Below are 21,875 nucleotides of genomic sequence, written 5' to 3' on the forward strand. Positions count from 1 at the left end.
GGAAAAAATTACTTTGGTTGTCTCCCATATTTGTTATTTGTAACGTTGATAAATGAGCGGCCAACAACTCCAGTAATGTGTCAAGGCAACAGTTTTTATCCATGTAACAGTCACTTCACAATGTACGTTTTGTTACTGTAGCTCATAACTTATAGAATGTTTAACTCAAAGCTTCAACCAAACATTAAATGCATGTGAAAATGAAGACATGAACGTAAGGGCCAGCAACCCCAACTTAGTCCCCTTCCTAAGAGGACAGAAGCAACTGCTTCTGATGTCATGCACTCACCAGCAGATTGCTAAGTGCTACCAGAACCAGTACTGCGTGCCACAAATACCATTTTGCCTCTTCTGTAACTAAAATAACGTAATTGTGATCAGCAGTAGATTCTTAACCAGTAAGATTCTAGTTTCCCATCTCAGTCACGGAGAGAAAATCAACTCACTGTCCAATGTAACCAGCTGCTGCTATCTTATGCATGCTGCAAAGGCCCATCAGATTCTGGAGATTAAACCTGCAGCACACAGAACGCTGTGTGGAAGATTCTGTCTGAATAGTGACGTTTCTGGGGCTCAGCACCAAATATTGCTAAATTGCTTTTCTGTATATTTAGTAGTGGTATAAAAACTGTATGTAGTTTCAATGTAAGTCTTCAAGTACCACGTAATGGAGCATATAAACCTGCTGAGAAATGAAAGGAACTGAGAACCTCAGCCTGCTTACTCTGTCAAGCTACTGCGTTGGATCTGTGTCAGTTTTCAGTGGCTTGGTGTGCTGTGCCCATCACGCAGCTACTTCTCTGTTGCTCTAGTCCAATACCAAACATGGCACAGAAGATGGCACAGAATGTAACAAGACCACCAGCTGTCCCAGTGCCATTTCTCAGGTGTTGTTTTTCCACATGCAGAACTAGTAAAACTGAGTACTTGTACTGATCTTCGCCCAGTGCTTTGCAGAACTTTGCACAGGGAGGTGCATTCCACTGGAAGTACTGCTGCACTTGAAATGAAACAGAACTGTTGAAGAAAATGTGATGATCACATTCAAGTCAGCTGGAGTGTGGATGCACAACAGATTTGAGTTACCAGGGCTCAGATCAGTTTTAGCATCATTCCACACAGCTGCAGATCTTCTAAAGCCTCTAGTGCCTATGCTACAGATCCAAAAGTTTCAGATTTATTTCCAAAAGCGTACAAACAGGTCCAGCAAAAAAGCACCACTACTTGTTACTTTTTTCTACACTCTTGAGTGATCTTACCTGCCAATTTATAGTTAACTCCAAAAACAACCAAACTAACACAATATCAAACCTAACCACCCAACATACCAACATTTAACTTAATACTCTGCAAAACAAGTCCAGTAACTGGACAAGATATTTCACAAAATACTTATGGACAAGAAAAGAACACAGATCTTTCTGATTTAAAGTGACCGTTCATCAGAGTTCAAAAACCCCAAGGAAAGCCCTGCAAAGAGATGAATCCACTGAAATCTCAAAACACCGTAAGGTAGTCTTAAAAGGTACACGTAAGAGTTATCCTCTACTGGAACATACACCTGTTTTTAACAATAGGAAAACTTTTATTGAACAGGTCAACAAGTTCAGACAGCTTCCGTAACTGTCCCAATTGGAATGCTGCAAAGCTTCTTTTCTGAAGGCCTTTTGAACTCCATGGAAATACAATACTAACTGAAACAGCACTAATTTTTAGTCTTTCACTGCTGAGCTGAAGTCAGTTGAAGTAATCTCTCACAGTGCTAGAACTTGGTGAGTAACAATATTGGAGCCAAGCAGAATAAGCTGCTTACTTTGCTCTATTCTGTAGGAAACTTAGTATTCTCTCATTTGGCTTATTTTTGCTTTATGTTTTAAATGCATAGTAAAGAGACTCTCTGAAGGGATACCAAATGTGAATGTATAAAGTGCAACTAGGGATGTAATGAATAATTTGTGCTGTACTTATAGACTGATGCTCTTCTTTAGACAAAAATACTAAAACACACTTCCTGAATTTTTCATATTTCAAAAAGCAAGAAAACTTACTACATCCGTTCTCCCTTAAAAAAAAAGGTAACAAAATTGGAGTAAAATGGCACTACTTCCTAACTTTTGAAATACTGAAAAAAACCCACAACATAAAACAGAAGCAAACAGGAAATCTCTATATGACTTAGCTGAATATTCAGTGATAAATGTTCATATATTTATTATAAAACTAGATGAATTATCACCACCAAACTAGAAACACAAGCAAAGCAAATTGTCCTATAGCAAAATGATTTCGTATTCTTTCAGCTTTGTAAGCACAGGGTCTCTGGAAAAAATAACACATAGTAACAAAACGTAGCAAGTAAAACTTACTGTGGGCAACATTTTCTCTTCCTGCTACTATGTGCTGAATTTTTAAGTAGCACACCCAGAGCGAGGCGGACAAGGAGAGCAGAAAAACACCAGCGGACCACACTACTACTGTGGACCACATTCATTGCCAGCAAAGAGTTTTGCAGTCCCCAGTACACTTGCTTCTACTGCTCCTCAATCTGAAGCATCCCTACGGCAACCAGAACCCGTGCCAGCCCACAGGCACATCTTGAAATTTAAGATAGCAGCGCAGAGTAGCCGTCCATTCCTCCGCTGCCATCACCCAATGGGACGCTTCACAACCGGACACATAAGACACCTTCATGTAGTTATATTCAAGGATAACTTAGCTAAGTATAACATGATACGTAGCTAAGTTTGTCCACTACAACTTGATCATATCCCACTGGCTATCCCAAGGCAATACATTATTAATGCCTTCACCTGGCTGGTCTCTTTGCTGAGTTGCTCAATCTAGACCAATGGGAAGACACGCTAAATGCCCCCCACAACTGACAGAATAAGGAATGCTTTTGCCCCTTATTACGGCAGCTTTGATAATCACACATCCTTTGACTACAGACTTAAAATAAATATTTAGCTTTAAAAAACTCAGCTAAGCTCTCCGGTTACAGTTATGCACGCACATTAAACTTCAAGTGACAGCTGCTCAATTTTTATCCAGCTTGCTGCAAAAAAAAAAAAAGCAAGGCTATACAACCATGTCAGACAAGTTGGTACATTTATGCCTCCAAGTTCCTTGCGATTTCTAAGCCATCAATCTAATCCAGACAAATTAGAAGAACAGAAGTCTCAGAGATGTCCCTTCCACTGACACGAAGTAGACAGGCAGAGATCTTAGCAGGGGAAATGAAACATGAGCTCCATCCTTCTTAGACCTCCAAGAATCCAAGTAAGACTACTACAATCATTGTGACCACGAGCTGCAACATCCACTGCTTGGACTCCAAGCCATCATCAACTCAATCTTTTGGTTTTTTTCCTCTGACACAAGAAATCCTGAACTTTCTCCAGATAAAGCAGGAGCAGCTCCCTAACTCTCTCAAAGAGTTGCCTCAAAGTATTCCAGTGCAACCAGGCCAAAAAACTGTGGAAATACTACTAGAACCCACACTTCTTCAGAAGGTAATTGGTCTGAGTGGACAAAATACCCACCTTTCACACTTTTTTTTTTATTATTCTAGCTTTAAATCCAAGTAGTTATAGTGTTTAACATGGCATTCAGTTCTCTATTTTCCTCTCCCAACTGTGTATAGGAGCATCTTAAATTTGCACTAGTGACAGGACTCACGCAGTACACTGCATTGTAGAGACTGAGGAATGGCTGAATAAATACTTTTCAAAAAGCAAATGCTGTGAAGTGTACATGTCCATTTATGACCATATTTAAGCTATTGTTCCTGTACTAAAGGACTATTTTGCTTAAGCACAATATTCTCTAGTACTGAACTATGATTGAAAGGGAACTTTTTGATGCACAAATTAAAACGCATTTATTTTGAAGGTTCAAGGAAATTGTATATTCACAGAAACTCAGAGTTTATCACTCATCCCTCTTTCAAAGGAGCTTAATATAGCAAATTTATAATTTAGAGTAACGTATCCTGAAAAGACTCTAATTACTGTACTTCCATTCTGATTTCTCAAACCTGTTTCAATTCTGTGTATAATAGAAACAAAACAAAAGACTGCTGTAGTTAGTGTTCTAACCACCAACTTCAGAAACTACTGCTTTCTATTTTTTTTTCTTTTGATGTGCTAAAGCTCCCATCCTAAAATAAAGATAAATCTGTACGTTCAGTTTTCTGAAGTCAGGAAGAATTCACACGCTCAGATTTAAATGCAGCAATAGATCTGATATGATGGTCTAAAGCGTAAGCTTTTCACTGACACAAAGCAAGCTAGTCTCTAATGGGAAAGATTCTTTCAGAAACTGCCTGTCCAGAAAGGAACAAGCTCTGCAATAATACAGCAGCTTACTTAAAGGCCTTATGAGTCACAAGAGGAAGCTAGCTAAGCATTTGCATTTTTCCAAAACTGCAAGAATGATCAAAAAGCAAAATAAAAGGTCTGAACAAAATTCTCATTTTTGCTTGGATACCCAGAAAACCAGTGGTAGTCTGTAATCAGACACCAGAGTTATATATTCCATCTACAATCAGAAAAAGGGAAAAATTGATACTCGAAATTAAATATGCTCCATCCATAATACAGGGCACGAGAAAGAAATATTGCACACAGAACAGGCTGAATGCCTGAAGTTTTACTTTCTACCAAAAACTTCATCCCTTTTTAAGCATAATCTTTACAGCAGCTCAGATAAGCTAACACCAACCTATTGGAACCGTTCCCAACTTCAGCTCAGTCCACAAATGCTATGCAGTGAAGCTATATCCAGCAGATGCAAGCTGGCTGTTCAACAGTCCAGCATATAGGGACACCAAAAAGCAGCATCCCCAACCCATGTATCCAGCAGAACAGTAGTACTGGCCCACGGAATCAGAGTGCCCTTGTCCTCCATACAGCACAGTAATAGTATCCATGTCAATGACCTGATACCCATATAGACACGAGCCACAATGCACACTGTGAAACAAATACCATGAAAGCTAAAGACAATATTGTTCAATTGCTACAGCAGTCAGCACTTGACAATATACATTATCGATCATCCTCCATTTGCATGCATAAAACTACCTCACACTAAGAATTGCAAAGAGACAGGCAGGTAGAAAGCTACACAGACTCAAACGAGTTGAACGTGTGAGATAGCTTGAATCCAACCAATTCACCGCACACCCAACCACTCACACAACACAGGTACTACTCAGATTTGCAGCCCTCGGTAAATTTCTGTATTATTTCAGAAATATTCAGGTACTGGCTCCTGTTTTCTTTCCGAAGTATTAAATCAAGCTATTTTGTTTCCTTTGGGATTTTTTTTAATACAAGAGACGAAGCCCTTGCAAGCATTGAGTTTAATGTAAAGCTACCAAGATTTTGCTGTGAAAGCCTGCCTGTTTGCTCACGTTCTGAACTGCCACCACTTTTTTGCACCTTTCATTCTCACGAAGTTTACTACTCTCACCATTTCCTCACACTCTCCACCAAACTCCAAACTCTCAAGCTTCTCTTCTGAACCACAGACTGAAGCCTGCAAGTCCTTCAGCCACAAGCAGTGCAGCTGGGAAGGGCTGCAAGATGCCGAGTCATACATGTGCTGGCTTCATGCACTCTACTACTTCTGGGCAGCAGCTTCACCACAGAGGATGAAAGCGACGGGCAAGCAGGAGAGAACTGTGCACAACTAGCACCAACCTGTCCACCTCCGGGCTCCGCACCCCCTGCAATTACTCACAGAAAGGAAAGGCAAGCTGGGCCAGGCCAGAGGAACGATGACAGATTCAACCAAACACAGACAGGGATTCTCTTCCATAACGTATTTTAACAGCGTAATTTATCAACTTCCATTCAAATTTTGTCACACAGCACAACTGTAAAATTCACTTAGAGGTGAAGCAGCTTATTCAAAATATGAATGCTGCTGGAACAGAGCGCTGGGACTGACTGCTGCCTTGGGCAATACCAGCCAATGATTCTATGATGTAAGCACCCTCTTTTCTAACAAATAAAAACTAAAGAAATTAAAAACTGGCATAAATTTGCACTGCTGATGGCAAAACAATGAAGTGCCGTCAAAGAAGACAACAGATGTGAAAGAGCTATGATTCCATATTAATAGGAAAATATTGATCATGAGCTATCTTTAAATCAAAACAAGCTATGCATTCAGAAAGGCTTGCAAGCAAGACCTCCTTATTTACACTAATTTTATCCACTAAAAGCAGTTAAGTTTAGAAGTTCACCCAACCTGTGAACATAGCATTTTTATGGGTCTTCAGTGTCAGTAACTGCAGCATGACAAATATCAGCACATAGCGCACATTAAAAGATACCGACACAAGTCAGGAAAAGTATATATGCTTTAACAGCTAGGAAGTCACATATTATCATTAAAACCAGTGCTGACTGCACAGCATATTTCCATTTAAATCAAAGGGGAAAGACGTCTGCCACTCCAGTTCAAACCAGCTTACATACCTGCCCCATCAGCTTCAAGGAATTGCTTTGCCACGGTGCAATCGCCAATGTCCAAATGGGTTCCCTACCATAGATTAAGCCTAACAAAACCACTTCTACTGAACAATTCTCACAGTTATTCCTGATCAACATCCACTCCCTCAATGGAGGAGGGAAACCAGACGCCCACAGAAAAGGCATTTATTAAAAAGGCAATGGTTTGAAAACAGAGCTCACAAGTCACAGGATACTAACGGGGACCAAGAGGATTCAATTTCAGGCAAAGGAAAAAACCCACAAGGGAAAAAACCAAACTGTCTCTTTCCCAGAAACCTACTAAAAAAGTTCTAGGCTAAGAACATAGCATCCAAGAGCTTCACTGAGATAACCACAGAAAACAGCAGTGAGCACGAGCTTTTGGTAGGGATCGACAGACAAAAGCAAGATTTAAGACAGCTCACTAGAAACAAGCATTGCAGTGATTTTCTATCTTAACTGAACCTGACTTTCAGCACGAGAGACAGGACTAGAGCCAGTGTGAAGATCAAGACAAATGATTTTCATATCAAAGGCAGCAGGAACCGCTACCACCAGGCAGCAGTCTGGCACATCGGCCACCAGCAGCACTGTGGGGCAGCAGCACACCTTTGTGCCTCCTCCCCCAACAGAACATGGCTCACTCACCTGTCCTGAGATCCTCCCCACGTCAGTCAAAGCCTACTCACACGTGCAGTTAAACTGTGCTAAGCCACAAAGACCAGCAGGCTGGCCCTATTGTACATGCCTCTTCTAGAGGACCAGGAGATGACCACATTTCTAACACCAAACGACTGCAGGTGAAAGAATACTCCATAGGATGATATAAAATAACAGCTACAACCCAGAAAATTCAAAATGAATTTGACTTTTTTTTTTTTTAATTGTTCTTACTAAACTTAAAGACAGTAAGACAAGCTTCTGATTTTAGTGCTGCTTCAGTAAAACAAACTTTAGGAAACATTTTTGTTAAGTTTATACATTTAAAACTTCTCTCTACTGAATTCCATCAACAAAGACGAGACACTAAGGTGCCTTTCCCTGTCCTTGTATGCATATCTGTGCCATAAGATGACGTTTTAGCCACACCACTTAGATTTGTGGGCAGATGTTCTTTGAGATGGCTGTCACTGGCATGATTTGAAAAACCACATCAAAAGCCACTTAAAACAGGGAAGGTGGGGGAAGGAACAGAGAGCACATTCACGTGTGTCTAGAACATCACCTTCTAATTCTGACATGATTTTCATCACAAACCAAATTCCCCAAAGGAAGAGATAAAGCAACACTTGTCCTATAGAACATGAGCAGAGCTCCCAGGTGTCAGCAACCCCTTGCTCACTGACAACTTCTACAGGACAGGTATTTCTCCAGTCTGAATACCACTAGAATCAAACAACATGACTTAAAACCTGTGATCCTGAAGTCTAATACTGTCAGAAGAATCACAACAATACACTGAGACCACTGAAAAGTTGACACTTTCACGGTGTTTTCTCACTTGTAATACAGATCGTGACAGATCAGATGTTAAAATCATGCTTCAATTTCACAGCTCTAAGTATTATTAAACTATTCAGCACTGTAATAATTTAGGACTCCAGAAACAGCTTCAATAACTTCAGTTTTGGAGAGCTTCCCCACGTCTGCGTGCACAGTGCTCCGCACTGTGTTTAAGTAATTCCTGACACCGCTCCTGCTGCAAGCTCACTGTACTGCAACCACAGCATAATAACCTACAGCTTGCTACTGCTACGTCCTGGGAGCAAGGCCTTTCCAATCTCTGTTTTAAAAAAACATGGAGATTAAAGACTTTGTTTTCTCTTTCTGAAACAATTTTTCATACTGTAATAAAAGCAAACAAACGCTCAGAACAAAAATATTTGAGATGTCCTCTTTAACAGAAAGGCCAACTCCTCTTCTCTTTCTAACACACAAACTACAACTCAATTGTGAAGCTACGATTATTTCCTAAAGTAGGACTTCCTATCAATCTATAAAACTAGTTCTGGTTTACCATTCAGTATGCTACTGAATAGCATTATGTGCACACATATAATATGTTACCAACATGAAATTACCTTCAACTACAGACTGACTCCTGAACAGCAGTACGCACAAGTGGGAACAGTTCCTTAAGATACAAATGGAAGTGCTAGCCTTCACAGTAAGACACTGAGAGAGCAAAAAACCAGAGCACAAGCTAAATAACCCACGCAAAAGAAAGCCTGCCACACTTCTGAAATAAATACAAATTACACTATGTTCAAAAATATAAGACTTGTCAACTGCTCCTAGTCTAAAGCTACACTCCTAGATTCATTTATCAAAATTATTCAAACCAGCAGATGACTTCTCAGCTCCGTCACCCAAGAAATCTACTCACTTGTATTTATCATCCTTAAGAGCTGCCAAATTCAATCCACTCTCGAGACTCTGAAATCCATGCAACTAGAGGCTTGTGCAAATTTTCTACCTTGATCAACTAGCAAGCCAGCAATACCTCTCAGCTGCACAAGGCTTCTGGGTGGACAAAACGCTGGAAACTGTTCTGATTTCTCTATGTGTTTAGAATTAACATTACCACTAAAAGAAATTGTAAAACATGAGTGAACAAGACACAATGACATCTGGACAAAAGCCACATCAATTCCAAATGTACTTGAGATTCTTTGCCTTCAAAACCATAGAACTCATTAATGCATTTAAAAGTTTGCTTCCACTTCATTTCACTAGCAAGATTTCCCAAACACTCTATAAAATGTTAATTTTCTACAAACTGTCTCAAGATTAAATGCTATTCTGGAAGTTGTGGAGGCAATGGTACATCTGAAGCCATTAAAAAAAACAACTTCGATTTGAGATAACAGCACTGGACAGATCAGTACTCACCACTGGTACCTATGGGAAGGCCAACCATGAGCCCACTTACACCCACTTGGCATTTGTGACTACAGTGCACAACTACTTGGCCTGTACTGCCAATAAACGTGCTTCCCATTTCAGCACTCCTTCCCTCCCTACCACTGCTTCTATGATACACAATCTCGTACACTAAGCAGCAAACTGAATCAGGAACTTTTATTCCTGAGATACAGGTCAGGCTAAAATAAGAGCAAGAAGTTCCCCAGCACCTCAATCACTGCTGTTCAGTTCAGTTTGTAGCACAGAAGATGGATTAACGCATGGTAGAAGAATAGGAGCTTTTTGTCCATACACTTTTTCCTTTATACTTTCACCATGCACTGAACTGCCTCTTCAGCAGGCCCTCATATGGGCTGCTGTCTTCTGATAGCAATTCAAGTTTTTCCTCTTCTGCTTCCATAATTAGGTACCATTTCCAGACTCAGTTTACACAGTTATATCATGACTCTGCTCCATCAGTCTTCAGTGTTAACAAGACATCTATTTGTAAACAGTAAGTATTTAGATACTCATTCTGCATTATCCATTTTTTTTTTTAAGTAACTTTGTTTTACCTATTTTTGTCAACCAGCCTCACCTCAATATCTGTAGGTACATTGATCCATCTGTTAACTGCTTTTTCCAGAAAGTTTTCTCTTTTGGCACATTTTAAAGACAATTACTGCAGTCATTTTATGAGTGTGCAATTGCCACAGGAAGAAAGATATTCTTACACTGTAACACTCATTACAGCAGCAATTGTTTCTTTTTTAAGAGGAGATACACAGAAAGAACTGGACAGCCTATGTATTTGACAACTGAGGAAGGTTCAGAGACTTAAGCAAAGCGCTAGTAATAACTAAAAGGATTCAAACCCAAGAACAACAGTTAAACACTAACAGAGATTATTGACAAACTCATTAAGACTTTGCAAATAAAGCAGACATTTTGGTGCATCTTCCCTATTTTTAAAATTCCATCAATTTTCTTCCCTTATTACAGAGCCGTATTTCCCAAGGAAAAGAAAGACAGATGAAAAACATGGAGATTAAAAATAAGAAATGTTCATCAGTAAATGTGTTACAAACGGATCTCATAATTCCGTATTTCCTTTCCTCCATCCTATGCAATTTCTCATTTTAAGACATAAAATGTATGAAACACTTGTCTAAAACTTGGATAAAACATATACACAAAAATAAAATGTTTCATACACGTTCAACTCTAAAGCCAGCAAACTATCACCAGCTTCAGTGATGAATACCTCATTGGCAAAAAGCCACAGATTGGTAATGAAAGCGCATCCTATACAGTTGCAGTTGGAAAGACTGCTCACTCCGCACTGCTCAGAGGTAACTGCAGACACTTGACACAGCTTTGCCACTTTCATTTCCTCCTACACGCATGGGCCACGTGGAAAAGAATATAAGCAAAAAGCAGGAAAAGATGGCACAAACAAAGTCAGCGGAAGGATTACTTCGGTTACTTTTCCAGGCATGATAAACCTGCTAGGTGCTGGGAGATGACAACTGAATTCTGCTGCCTCACTGTGGCAGAGACAATTTATTAAGCTGCTCCAGCTGCAAGGATGGTAAAAACTGCTCTTAAAGCACACGGATGCGCATTCTTAGCACATGACTCCTAGGAATGTTTAAAAGGCAAGTTCCAACAGAAATTTAGATTTCTTAACATGACAACACCCTCTATAAAATTAACCATAATTAAGGAACAAGCATAATATAGATCCAATGGATACGAGATATGCTCAACAGCATTTTAGAAGAACATGATGGTTCAGGGCTCATTCTTAGAGGAGGAAAGGACTTCTTTATTTTACATTTTTAAAAACATTTCAAGATTACAAGACACCCCACCAAATACAAATGCTTTGACTGCAACAGATGTCTAGATTTCAGTTTTCAAATAATGCAAAGCAGGAAGAATTTTGAGACACAGATTTTATTATGCTTAGTCCCACTGACAACTGTCATCCACTGCTTCACAAGCAGTGAAAATAACAGCATCATAATTTTACCATCTTGTTTTGCAGAACGCTTAGGAATCACACACAGAAAAGCCAGTCTCTTAAGAATATCAGTATGGTCCAATCACTAAGTATTTGAAAATGTTTCTCATTACAAGTTTATAGATACAATTATATAGAATGTAAGAAACAAACTCTGAAAAATAGTATTTCCAATACTTCTATGCAACTTCCTTCACTGTACCTAGCAACTAACTGGTGTGCTGGCCCTACCATAACTGCCTGAGAAACACATTACTACTTTCCACGTACGTCTTCCACAAAAAAGACACAATTTGAGATTTCGTATACGAGTAGAACAGTATCAAACAGCAGAGCAAGAGGTTCGTGAATGAAATTATCCAAGGGATACTTGCCTAACATTCAGAGGTGACACAAAAGAGAGGCACTCGCCAACAGTTAGAGGTGCGAGGCTGCGATGTGCTGCAGGACACAAACCTGGGCACTGCAAGAGCCTGGTGCCAGAGCTCTCTGATAAATCAGGAGAGGCTCACCTTCCACCTCCATACACTCATACATGCAGTTATACCATTCTGATGTATAGAGATGCCAGTGTTTCATTCTAAGCTTTCAACAAGGGCAAGACAAATTCTCTTCTAAAGCAGTGTCATCTGTTGCTCTGAAACAGGTGGTAGGAAAGCATGAACTTGCAAGTATGAAAGCACTTTCAGGTTTCAAGGCAGTGTTAAAAGAAACCAGAAGTCAGACACAAGATGCTGGAAGTCACGAATACACTGAATTATCAAGGCAGGTGCCAAACATTTAATCACAAAGCAGGTTAAAAAAGAAAGACTATCTGATAAAAGAATTGAGACCATCACCTTGTCCTACAGCACTTAAAGTTATTAATGGAATATTATTTACTAGTTTAATCTCAATTATTCTGCTTTCATTCATGTAACTAGATAAAAAAGCTTACTACAAAATAACACACGCAGTGAGGTGGTTGCAAAGTTCTCTGAGGTCAATCTGTGCTTCGTTCCAACTTCCTTTTACTTCTAAACCGAACACTGTGGCCTGTAGTTCTGTCATCCCTTTTAAACTTACGAAAAACAAACAGACTATTTACAAACAGTTTCAAGTGGAGGTAAAAAGAACAGAAGCGCTGTATTAGTCAAGGGTAGGTCTACATGAATCTCCTGTGTATTTCTCCACTTCACTTTGTTCTCATAATCAAACTATGATGAAAAATGCATGATGTAAAATTAAGAGCAACAATATATTTACAATTATAATCTAATTATAGTAGGCATAGAAAGTGTAACAGCAGCATAAGATATTCTAGATTGCTTTTAATTGTGCACCATTACACCGAACTATTAATTTTGAAATTAATTTGTATTGAAAGAATAGCTTTGTAAGTTAAACTGTGATAAACATGCTTCCTTTCAAATAGTAGAACAAAAAAACATTTCATTTTCTTTCGATTTTTAATAATGTCAGTATAACTGTATTTAAAGTTCTTTGGCTGAATAATGCTGGGTCCATTCTGATTGCTACAGTTCATTAAGTAATTCATAAAGTAAAAGTTACTGTCCAAAAAAAAGCTCTGTCATTATCAAAGTAAAACTGATGGAAACAAATCTCCTAGTAATTGTTTCCTCTGTGGATAGAGAATCCAGTACAAACCATTGGTAAATGATAAATATTTCTTTACTTTTACCTACAAATAGTAAAAAAACCAAAATCCCATCCTGTCTAACACCTGACCTAAACACAATCAGCTTCACTAAGATCAGTGTTTCCCTATACAACACTTTTTCCTTCTCTGGTTAAACTATGCACATTCGTAAAAAGCTGAAACAAATTGATCTTGAACTCAAAATTCTACAGTTATCAAAGAAAAAACAGAAGTGAGAATTTGAACCAAAATCCCTCCTGGAATTGCAAGAAGACAAAAGACACCTGAAACATGTAGCATCAGTGGCTGCTATACTTCTCTATTACTAATTCACACGATGCACATTGCAGATTTAAAGAGGTTTCCATATTGTTCACTTCTCCCTACACTGACACATGCCTTGAGAGTGTCTGACAGCTGCTGCTGCATGGCCAGTTCCTGAAGGAAGCTCTAAACGTCTGTTCTATTAGATAAACTTAAGGTCAGAATCCAATCCATACAATTTATTGCATACCCATAGATAATAACGAAGAACAGCTGAGCAGCTTTTGTAAGTATCTGTTTTCTGTTCGTTTCATTTCAGAGTTCCAGGAAAAAGTAAAAGAGAAAGTAAAGGGACAAAGTAAACAGTTTAAATACTGTCCAATAGCTTTGTTCTCCCACCACTACAAGAAACAAAGTAACATCCCCAGAACACCAAAACACTCTCCACAGGCCTCGGAGCTCTATTCCTAGTTACTGAACAGCGCACTGAACTGATGTCAGTGAGGCTGATGCAGCCCTGAAACTGTTCCACTGCATGCAACAGAAGAGTTGTATCATCAAGAGGTTTCACTGGACTCACTTTTCACCACCTGGCTCGCATCCCACACGCTGCTCACAAACTGTCCCAGCGTATTTCTCACCACCCCCACTTGTCCAGGACTCCACGTCCCTTCCACCCTGCACCCCCACGTGCCCCAGCACCACAGCTGATGAGCCCAGCTCCGTGGCAGGGATGTTGGGCACTGCCACTCTCGCAGCACCACGCAGATCCCATCACGCCACATGCTGCCCAGCCCCACAGGGGGAGGTTACAGGGCCCCCTGCTAGATACAGCTGGTACGAGGACACCCCTACCACACCGTTCAGTGGATCAAGCCAACCTTAAACGCACTGCTGTGTGCATATCTATCAACAACGTGCCAGCACAACACCAACAAAAGCTTCACTAGTAGGAACTGAAAGTTACCAGCTCCTGTTTATGTTCAGGGAGCAGAGCCAAAGCAGCAGCCTACTGAACTGGGACCAGAGATAAATGCATCGGGCCCTCTTCTCTTCAGAACAGAGCAAAGCAACCCAGAAACACCAGCCTGCATTTCTATTTATTACTGCGTACACACTTCCAACAAAACACAAGGTGATACAGATGGAGGTGAGAGTCAGTATGTTAAAAGAAACTTAGGATTTCAACCAATTGAAAGCACTTGAAAATTCACTTCTTTCCCACGAGAGAAAGCTTTCAGAAAAGAAGCCTGTAAAACCGAGCGTTTCAAATACTCAAGTCACTGAAGCATTGTTCTTCTAAACTCTTCAGTGCTCATACAACCTTAATTTCCTTCACGTAACATGAAAAGCATCATCTCCACAGTTCATTTCCCTTGTACCCCATTAGAACAGAAGGCAATTTTTAAGCTCTTGTGTCCTCCACACAGTAGAAGTGGATGTTATGGAAGAACTGCAATTTTTTTTAGTCAGAAAAAAAAAGAAAACAAAAAGAAAAAAAACAGGCATAGCCTTTTCTGTTACCACTAATCACATGAAAGCAAACAAAAAACTTTTTTTAGTTAATGAGCATGAGCACCAAATTACGAAGCAAAGGATCAAAGGAACAACAAAACCATGCGATCCTTGCAGGAAATCAGCCACACCAATAGATCTTATGAAGGCTCTTAAAAATACTTTGCTATGAGGTCTTTAAAATACAGTAAGTCATACTATTTGCACCTGAAGCACAAAACAAACGTTTTCCTCTTATTTTTCTACTTAAGAAAAATAAGCAGTAGGAGGACTGGCTTCATTTTTTTCTGAATGAATATCTCAGATCATACACATCTTGTTTTCTACAACAGCATGAAAACAAACAGAAGAGAAAGCAGGCTTGCAACAGCTTTTTTCCCAGAGCTAGCAGTCACATGGGCTTCCTCAGGGCCGATCATCAACAAAAGCTCTGAGACTTCATTACCCTGCTTCAGTACAAGCACCAATACGAGATCAATCAAATCAGACAGGTCAAACTCCCACACTCCAAACTCCTACATACCTGTCCTTGGAAGGTTACGCGACTTCTTTCTTGCAGATGCTGACTAGAAATGGAAGAATGCCAGGGATGGATCTGAGTTTGAGACTGTGCCCGAACAATATCAGATGACTGCGTTACTGGATGTGGGGCTATGTGGTGCTCCAGGTCATGCTCTAAAACATGGCTTGTGCTATCCTGAACAAATGCAGAATCATCAAACTGTGGCAGAAGGTCTTCCTGAAGGAGGTCATCTGGGTCAAGTCCTGTAAACGGTTCGTTTGGAGCGTCAACTTGATGAAGTAAGTTATCATCCAAAGACGTAAAACCGTTGCTCTCAATAGGGTCAGCAAAATGGCTTATCTGAGAAGCAGAACCAGCAGAAGCTGGAAAACTAATACTCACAGGAGAGAGTTTTGAACTACTAAAGTTGCCCTGAGGATGCGCAGAATGCAACATTTGAAAACTATTTGAATTCAAAGGTGTATTAGCATTTAACATGTGCTCAGCTGTGTCTTGCTTGGTCCCCGTTTGAGATGTAAAGGCATCGCTTCCAGTGAAATCAGAGATTGGATGCGTCTGCTGGCTACTAGAGAGAGCTGTTGTAGACTGAAGAAGGCTGGTAGGAGAAATGTGGTTATTAGAGTAAGAATAAGGAGACGAAAATTGTTGGCTATTATTGACAGAACACGGAGTAATAGTTGGGGACTGCCCACCAAAAGTTCCTTCTTGATTCCCACAAAAATGTAACGAAGCACTTGCAGTTTGAGAAAACGGCTGAACAGACAGAGGCTGCTGTGAAGTTGAAGGATTAGAAACTGGAGGCGGGTGGTTAACACTGACTCTGTGAGAAGTAGATACGTTAACTTCCATGAAGTCTTTTGGCTGACTCAGAGCATCTTGCCCCGTGTTGTTCCTGCTTTGCTGCGATCGTAGCGAGGCACACTGATGCTGCGGTTCATTAGCCTGAAATAAGGCAAAGTCATGGTGTGCTACAAAGCTTTTGTTTTGCTGCATAGACTGAGAATGTCCTTGGTGAAAGGGGGACCCATTTTGATTGGAAACAGTCGTGGCAGTTTGATGACCCCACATAGGACTACCATCAGCCACATCTGGAAACATCCCATTAGACTGGTTTTGCGGATGAATTGGTGAACAATTGAATTGAGAGTGTGGTGATAAGACGTTGTCTGTCGAGCTATTAAAAGACTGATTCACTTGGTGAAGTTTCAGAGAATCGTACTGATTCAGCTGTTCAAAGTCACTCAACTTTTGCTGATTCGGAGCATCCTGCACATGATTCAATGTGTCTATGTGCAAAGGTTCAAATTCTGCACCTAAATTTAATTCATCAACAAGTGAAACAGGTCCAGGTTGAACAAAGGCATCATCTGACAAACCTTCTAAGGTCTCACTAAAAAGATTGGCATCATCAAAAAAATCCATCATAGGATCAGTCATCTTGGTAGGTCTGTACTGCTATTTCTCTCAACTCCAAATGGAGTCAGTTTTGGCTCTCTGCAGTAAACAGAAACAAATTACATCCAGTGGTCACCACCTTATCCAAGGCATGCCAGCAACCATTAGTGCTTCTGATGAAACATTCGTCTTGAAGTGTTTAAAACATCCTATGGGAGATTAAAAAAAGAAAAAGAAAAAAGGCGATTACACATAATTGCTTTGTACTTGAAGACTCTCCTCATATCTCCTTTCTCTTTCAAATACCAAATGGATTTTTGGTATTTCATTTATAACTTGGTAATTTAGTTAAATCAAATCTACTATGAGTTGTCCTTGCTGTTAGTCAATGCCCTTTCAGTCTTAAACCCTTACGTATTTAGTGTAACTTGCCATGTTTTAAATATACCGGTTTCATTTTTATCCCCCATTTAGTTTGCTCTGTTGTCTTAACACAATTTCAGATTCTCCTTTGCCATTTTCATTAAAGCTACCAAACTATAACAGGCTTGTGTTTTTCAGTAAACCATAAATAAAATTCATTTTTCACTCATGTATCACTCTTAAGCAGCTGTAGAAAGAAATTGTAGGATATAAACTGTACATAATTTTCTATGCTCAAACAAGAAACCTGAGAGGAAGTGAACTACACTTCATAAGAGTTACCCCAGCTTCAGCAGGAAAAGCTGAGATGCTCCATTTCTTCCAGTTCTTACATTAAATAAGATTCTGAAACAAAACAGTATTTAATCTCACTTAAATAGGATTTTTACTATATCTTATTTAAAGGAAAAGCAAGAGAACGAATACGGTGATTCAAAGACAAACATAGCTGAAGAACTAATTTCAGTTCAGCAACTGTTATTACCTAGCTTTGAAACACTAGTTGTTTTGCTTTTTCATGTATAATAACACAGATCACCAACCAATTAGAGTTTCCAGTCAAGGATTTCAGAGAAGGAGAGCACAGAAGGAAGATTATTTCAACTTTCATTATAGAACCCTGCACATTTATATTGTGATCAAAGTGAACAGGAAATGTTTGAATGAAAATGACTCGTATAATTTACCTCCCCAAATAGCGAGAAAACATCTAGAATAGAGAAGCAGTCATTTTAAATGAGCATCTTCAAGGAATAATCACTCCTTTACCCTGTCCATACACTTATCTAATTATCATAAGAAAAAAAAAAGCCACAGCTTTTAATTCCTAATGCAACTGCTAAAATTCACTTCTATTTCAACTGCAATTCTTTATTAATTAATTCTCCAAGGAAAAAAAAAAATGAGTAAAACCCTCCAGAAATGGACACCCTAGAAATATGAAATATTCTCCCTATGTATAAGGCTCCTGTTGAACCAATTAAGCATAAAATAGTCTTTGACAAACTGATAAAAATCTGCTCTGCTTCTATTTTCAGTCCACTGAATGTGTTGTGACTGTGGTCAAAATAAAACCTAACTTATACTAATAAGTTAAAATGAGGTATATAAAACTTCTGGTCCATGCAGAAGGAGAACAGAGATCCTGTATCACACTGAAAGACACCAAAATTAGGCACATCTATCAAAGTATGAATTAGTGTAAGCACTATGTACAAGATAATGTCTTATTACAAAGTCAAAAAAAGAAAAGTCATGTCAACAGTAAATTTTTTCAATAAGAGAACTACTTTTACCCCAGCTTTTTACTTCCAGATCCCTAAAATGCAATGTATTTCTTCAGCCCAAAGAAAGCATGCCTGGGAACTCCAATAATTTGGAGAAACCAGCCCTCCAAATTTCCTTAGCAACTGCGATTTTTGTTTGTCTTTGCTGTACTTGAATATGCAAACATTAAACACTTAGCTTGCAAATTGTAAAGGCAGATGAAAGCAAACTGTGGCACGTTTCTGAATTAAACTGGCACATGAGCATTATTTTTCTGACCCTACCTCAAAAAAAATTCCTACCTTCTCACATTCAAATTAACCTAACAGAAACGTTCTGACATGGAAACCTTCCTCATATGCTTTCTGCAGGCACTTTTCTTCCCCATCTTCAGTCTCTTAGAAAACATAGCTACAGCTATGCTTTAGCACACTCCCAGCCAGCCTTTCCCCTTCCCTAACAGATCTGTCACACTAATTTGAATTCCAGGCACTCTTTACCTTCTGCTGGCAGAAGAGCATTCTAGGAAATAAATATTTTGAAAACTTTCACCTGTTGGGGTTAACAATTACAAGTTTAGCAATGCAATTACAGGCAGTATTTCATAGTACCAGTCCCAAAACACTTCTCACTGAAGATAGGCTCCTCTTGCAGTCACATTTTAATCAGAACAGGGAAACTAGTTTTGAACATTTACACAATCAAGCAAACTACAGACAGTAAGAGAGACAGAATGTAACAAAATAAAACCTACCAAAATTTCTAAAACTTAATTTGCCAAAACTAAATATTTCACATCAAGAAATCACCACTGTGGTAAACAGTTTTATTTTACAGCCATCTCAAGATTGATTTCTCTTTGTAAATACCACTTAATGTCTTAGTGTCCATCATATACAGAATTTGCTTTAGAACCTAAATGAATTGTAATGCTTTGTATGTCTAAATTCTTTACCACTACTTTATATTGATATAAGGTCAATCTTGACCCTGCTTAAAGTTAGTAAGATCCCTCTACAACATTTGTGTCTAAGAATTATTTACTATTACTGGTCCAAACAGAGCAGAAAATAATAGAAAACAAAATGAGTATCACAACAGAGGTAGAAAGTGACAAAGCAATTTGAAGCCTATGGTCTTGTTACTGAATTTAAGAAGTTACTGCCCCTATCAGCATGAAGTTCTTCAACAATGATTACCAACCTTAGGACATTTTGTACATTTCTAGTTTTCCACAATGCTGCACATTTTATTTCATTATTTTAAACACCGAACCCCGAGTCATCCAGCAATCTTTCTTACTGGTATTTAAGCTTCTCCTCTTGTATTTTAACTTCTCAATTCTGTATCAATCATGATGATTTATGGGCAAAAGCTGAACAACAGCTAATGGGAAACATCAACATTATTACTCAGACAAGCCGAAACACATCTCCAGGTTCTTCATCTTCATATGTTTTAAAGCATCTCTAGTTTGAACGTAAAATTTTTCTAAGTGCCAATTCTACAATTCAGTGTCTCAATCAAAACACTCTTTTTCACTTAAAAAGTGGAAATACTGGCTAGCCAGACACACAGTAAAAGCCATCTTAGAATGCAGTTTGGGACTAGTTAGTAGAAGAGATTAAAACCGAAGCCATAAAAGCACATCACAACAGAAAGGCAGATTACATGCAAAAGAAATAGAAGAGGTAGATACAGATAGTCCTCACTAGGGAAGAGTTTTACATTGTATGTATAGACAGTGGTTTGGGTTTTGTTTTTTTTTTTAGAAAGCAATGCAACAAGGTATAGCAGATTTGCTTCCAAATGAGATCGGCCAAAGACTGAACAACTATTGCTCGCTAAATTTTACGTAGCATACAAGAGCATGACATGGGTGCACCTTTTACCATTTGCCCACCTATTAGCAGGCAAAACACAGCATGAAAAGAGGTTGTCACTGTAATGTGTTGAAGAAATACTCAAAAATCTGATCACTTCTGAATAATATTCATAAACGATAGAGACATTACCTCCCAATAATAAAAATAAATGACATTTACACTATCATTATTTGTCAGATTTAATTATAACTAAAGCTTTGGCTGTGTTCAAAAGCTGCAGTAAATTAAATACAAAAGTTATTTCCCACTGCGGCTCCAATCTAAATGATAGTCTATTATGGTTTTAAAGATCAATGTGCATGTTAAAATTAAAATGCACAAAGGGACAGCACAATTTCCTCAAAAGTCAAGCAATGTAAAAGATAAAAAAAGAACATTTGTACATTTATTAGAGATGAACTATTTTATTACCCAACTCATTTGTACCATAGTCCTGTGGCATCTATAACTAAATAAGGATTGAAGAAACGCATTTTCTCTTACTGGTATTACTAAAATTAGGATAAAGTTTGTTTGGGTAGTCTGTTTAATTAAGAACACATATCCAATTATTATTATTATTATTTTAAGATAATAAAAATTATCCTCCTAATACCTCTCCTCATTTCTCCTGAAGCAGGTAGTCTCTGGGAAATAAATACCAAATCTTTAGAAGAAATAAAATCTGTAGATGTCAAGTGTGCACAGAAGTTCAAGTCAGCCAACAAAACAAACAATATTTCACAAATAAATGAAATACATCTTCCAGTGCAATTAATGCCAAGCTTCTATCAGCATCAAAGACATTGACAGGCATTCTGTACGGGACAGCTTCTTTAGAGAACAAGCTTTGCTGAAGCTCAACAGAGCAGAGAAAGTGAATCACAGAATTTTCTATGTAAGTTTGCAAGATATCTGAAAGTCACACAGCAACGTTTGTGTCACTTAGCGTACTTCTTTAAGAGACCCATTTTAATGCTAATTTATAACAAGTTTATATATAAATAATTGCTTGCTGAAATAAAGAGCACACCAAATTCTGCAAGCCATAAAGTGATCTTAGCCGTTCCGAAACCTACAAAACCTAAAAATACTAATAGCATTTAGAAAATATTCCATTTTCTCATTAGATTTTCACAGGTTTGTTGTTTGTAGTTTTTAAAATAGGAGTAATACCACAATGTCTCTTCAGATGAAATATGGTTTATACTATTGAAAATGTCTTGGTTTATTTGCAGAAAATTCACAATCATTTCCTTTGCTGTTTTCCAAAGACAGAACTCTATCTAGTCTATCCTAGAGCTCCAAATTCAAAAGATGCATGGTGAGATGTCTAACTTATGCCTGTAGATCTGCCGTATACATCCAAAAAGGAATCTCAAATCACAGACCAATTTTTATTACAACGCTTTATTATTTACCTCTATACTACCATTCTGCTTCTATATTTGAATCACTGAGAGTTGCAGTGTAATACTTAAGTTAGAGCACTAATACTTAGGTAAAGCAATAAGCTATTATACTCAAATATAGGAAGTTTCGTGATTAGCTT

At 38.6% G+C, this 21,875-nt stretch overlaps 1 protein-coding gene across 9 annotated transcripts in view; it reads right to left on the reverse strand.

The window, feature by feature from the left end:
- CHD9 (chromodomain helicase DNA binding protein 9) overlaps nt 1-21,875 on the reverse strand; it is an 84,743-nt gene that overhangs the window by 54,234 nt on the left and 8,634 nt on the right. For all 9 annotated transcript variants that reach the window (XM_021408930.1, XM_021408927.1, XM_021408931.1 and 6 more), the window contains one exon: nt 15,375-16,978. In XM_021408930.1, coding sequence (XP_021264605.1) covers nt 15,375-16,811 — 1,437 coding nt within the window. In that variant the 5' untranslated portion in view covers nt 16,812-16,978. The remainder of the gene's footprint in view (nt 1-15,374; nt 16,979-21,875) is intronic.

The sequence above is a fragment of the Numida meleagris genome, chromosome 10 (assembly GCF_002078875.1).
Source record: "Numida meleagris isolate 19003 breed g44 Domestic line chromosome 10, NumMel1.0, whole genome shotgun sequence".
NCBI lineage: Eukaryota > Metazoa > Chordata > Aves > Galliformes > Numididae > Numida > Numida meleagris.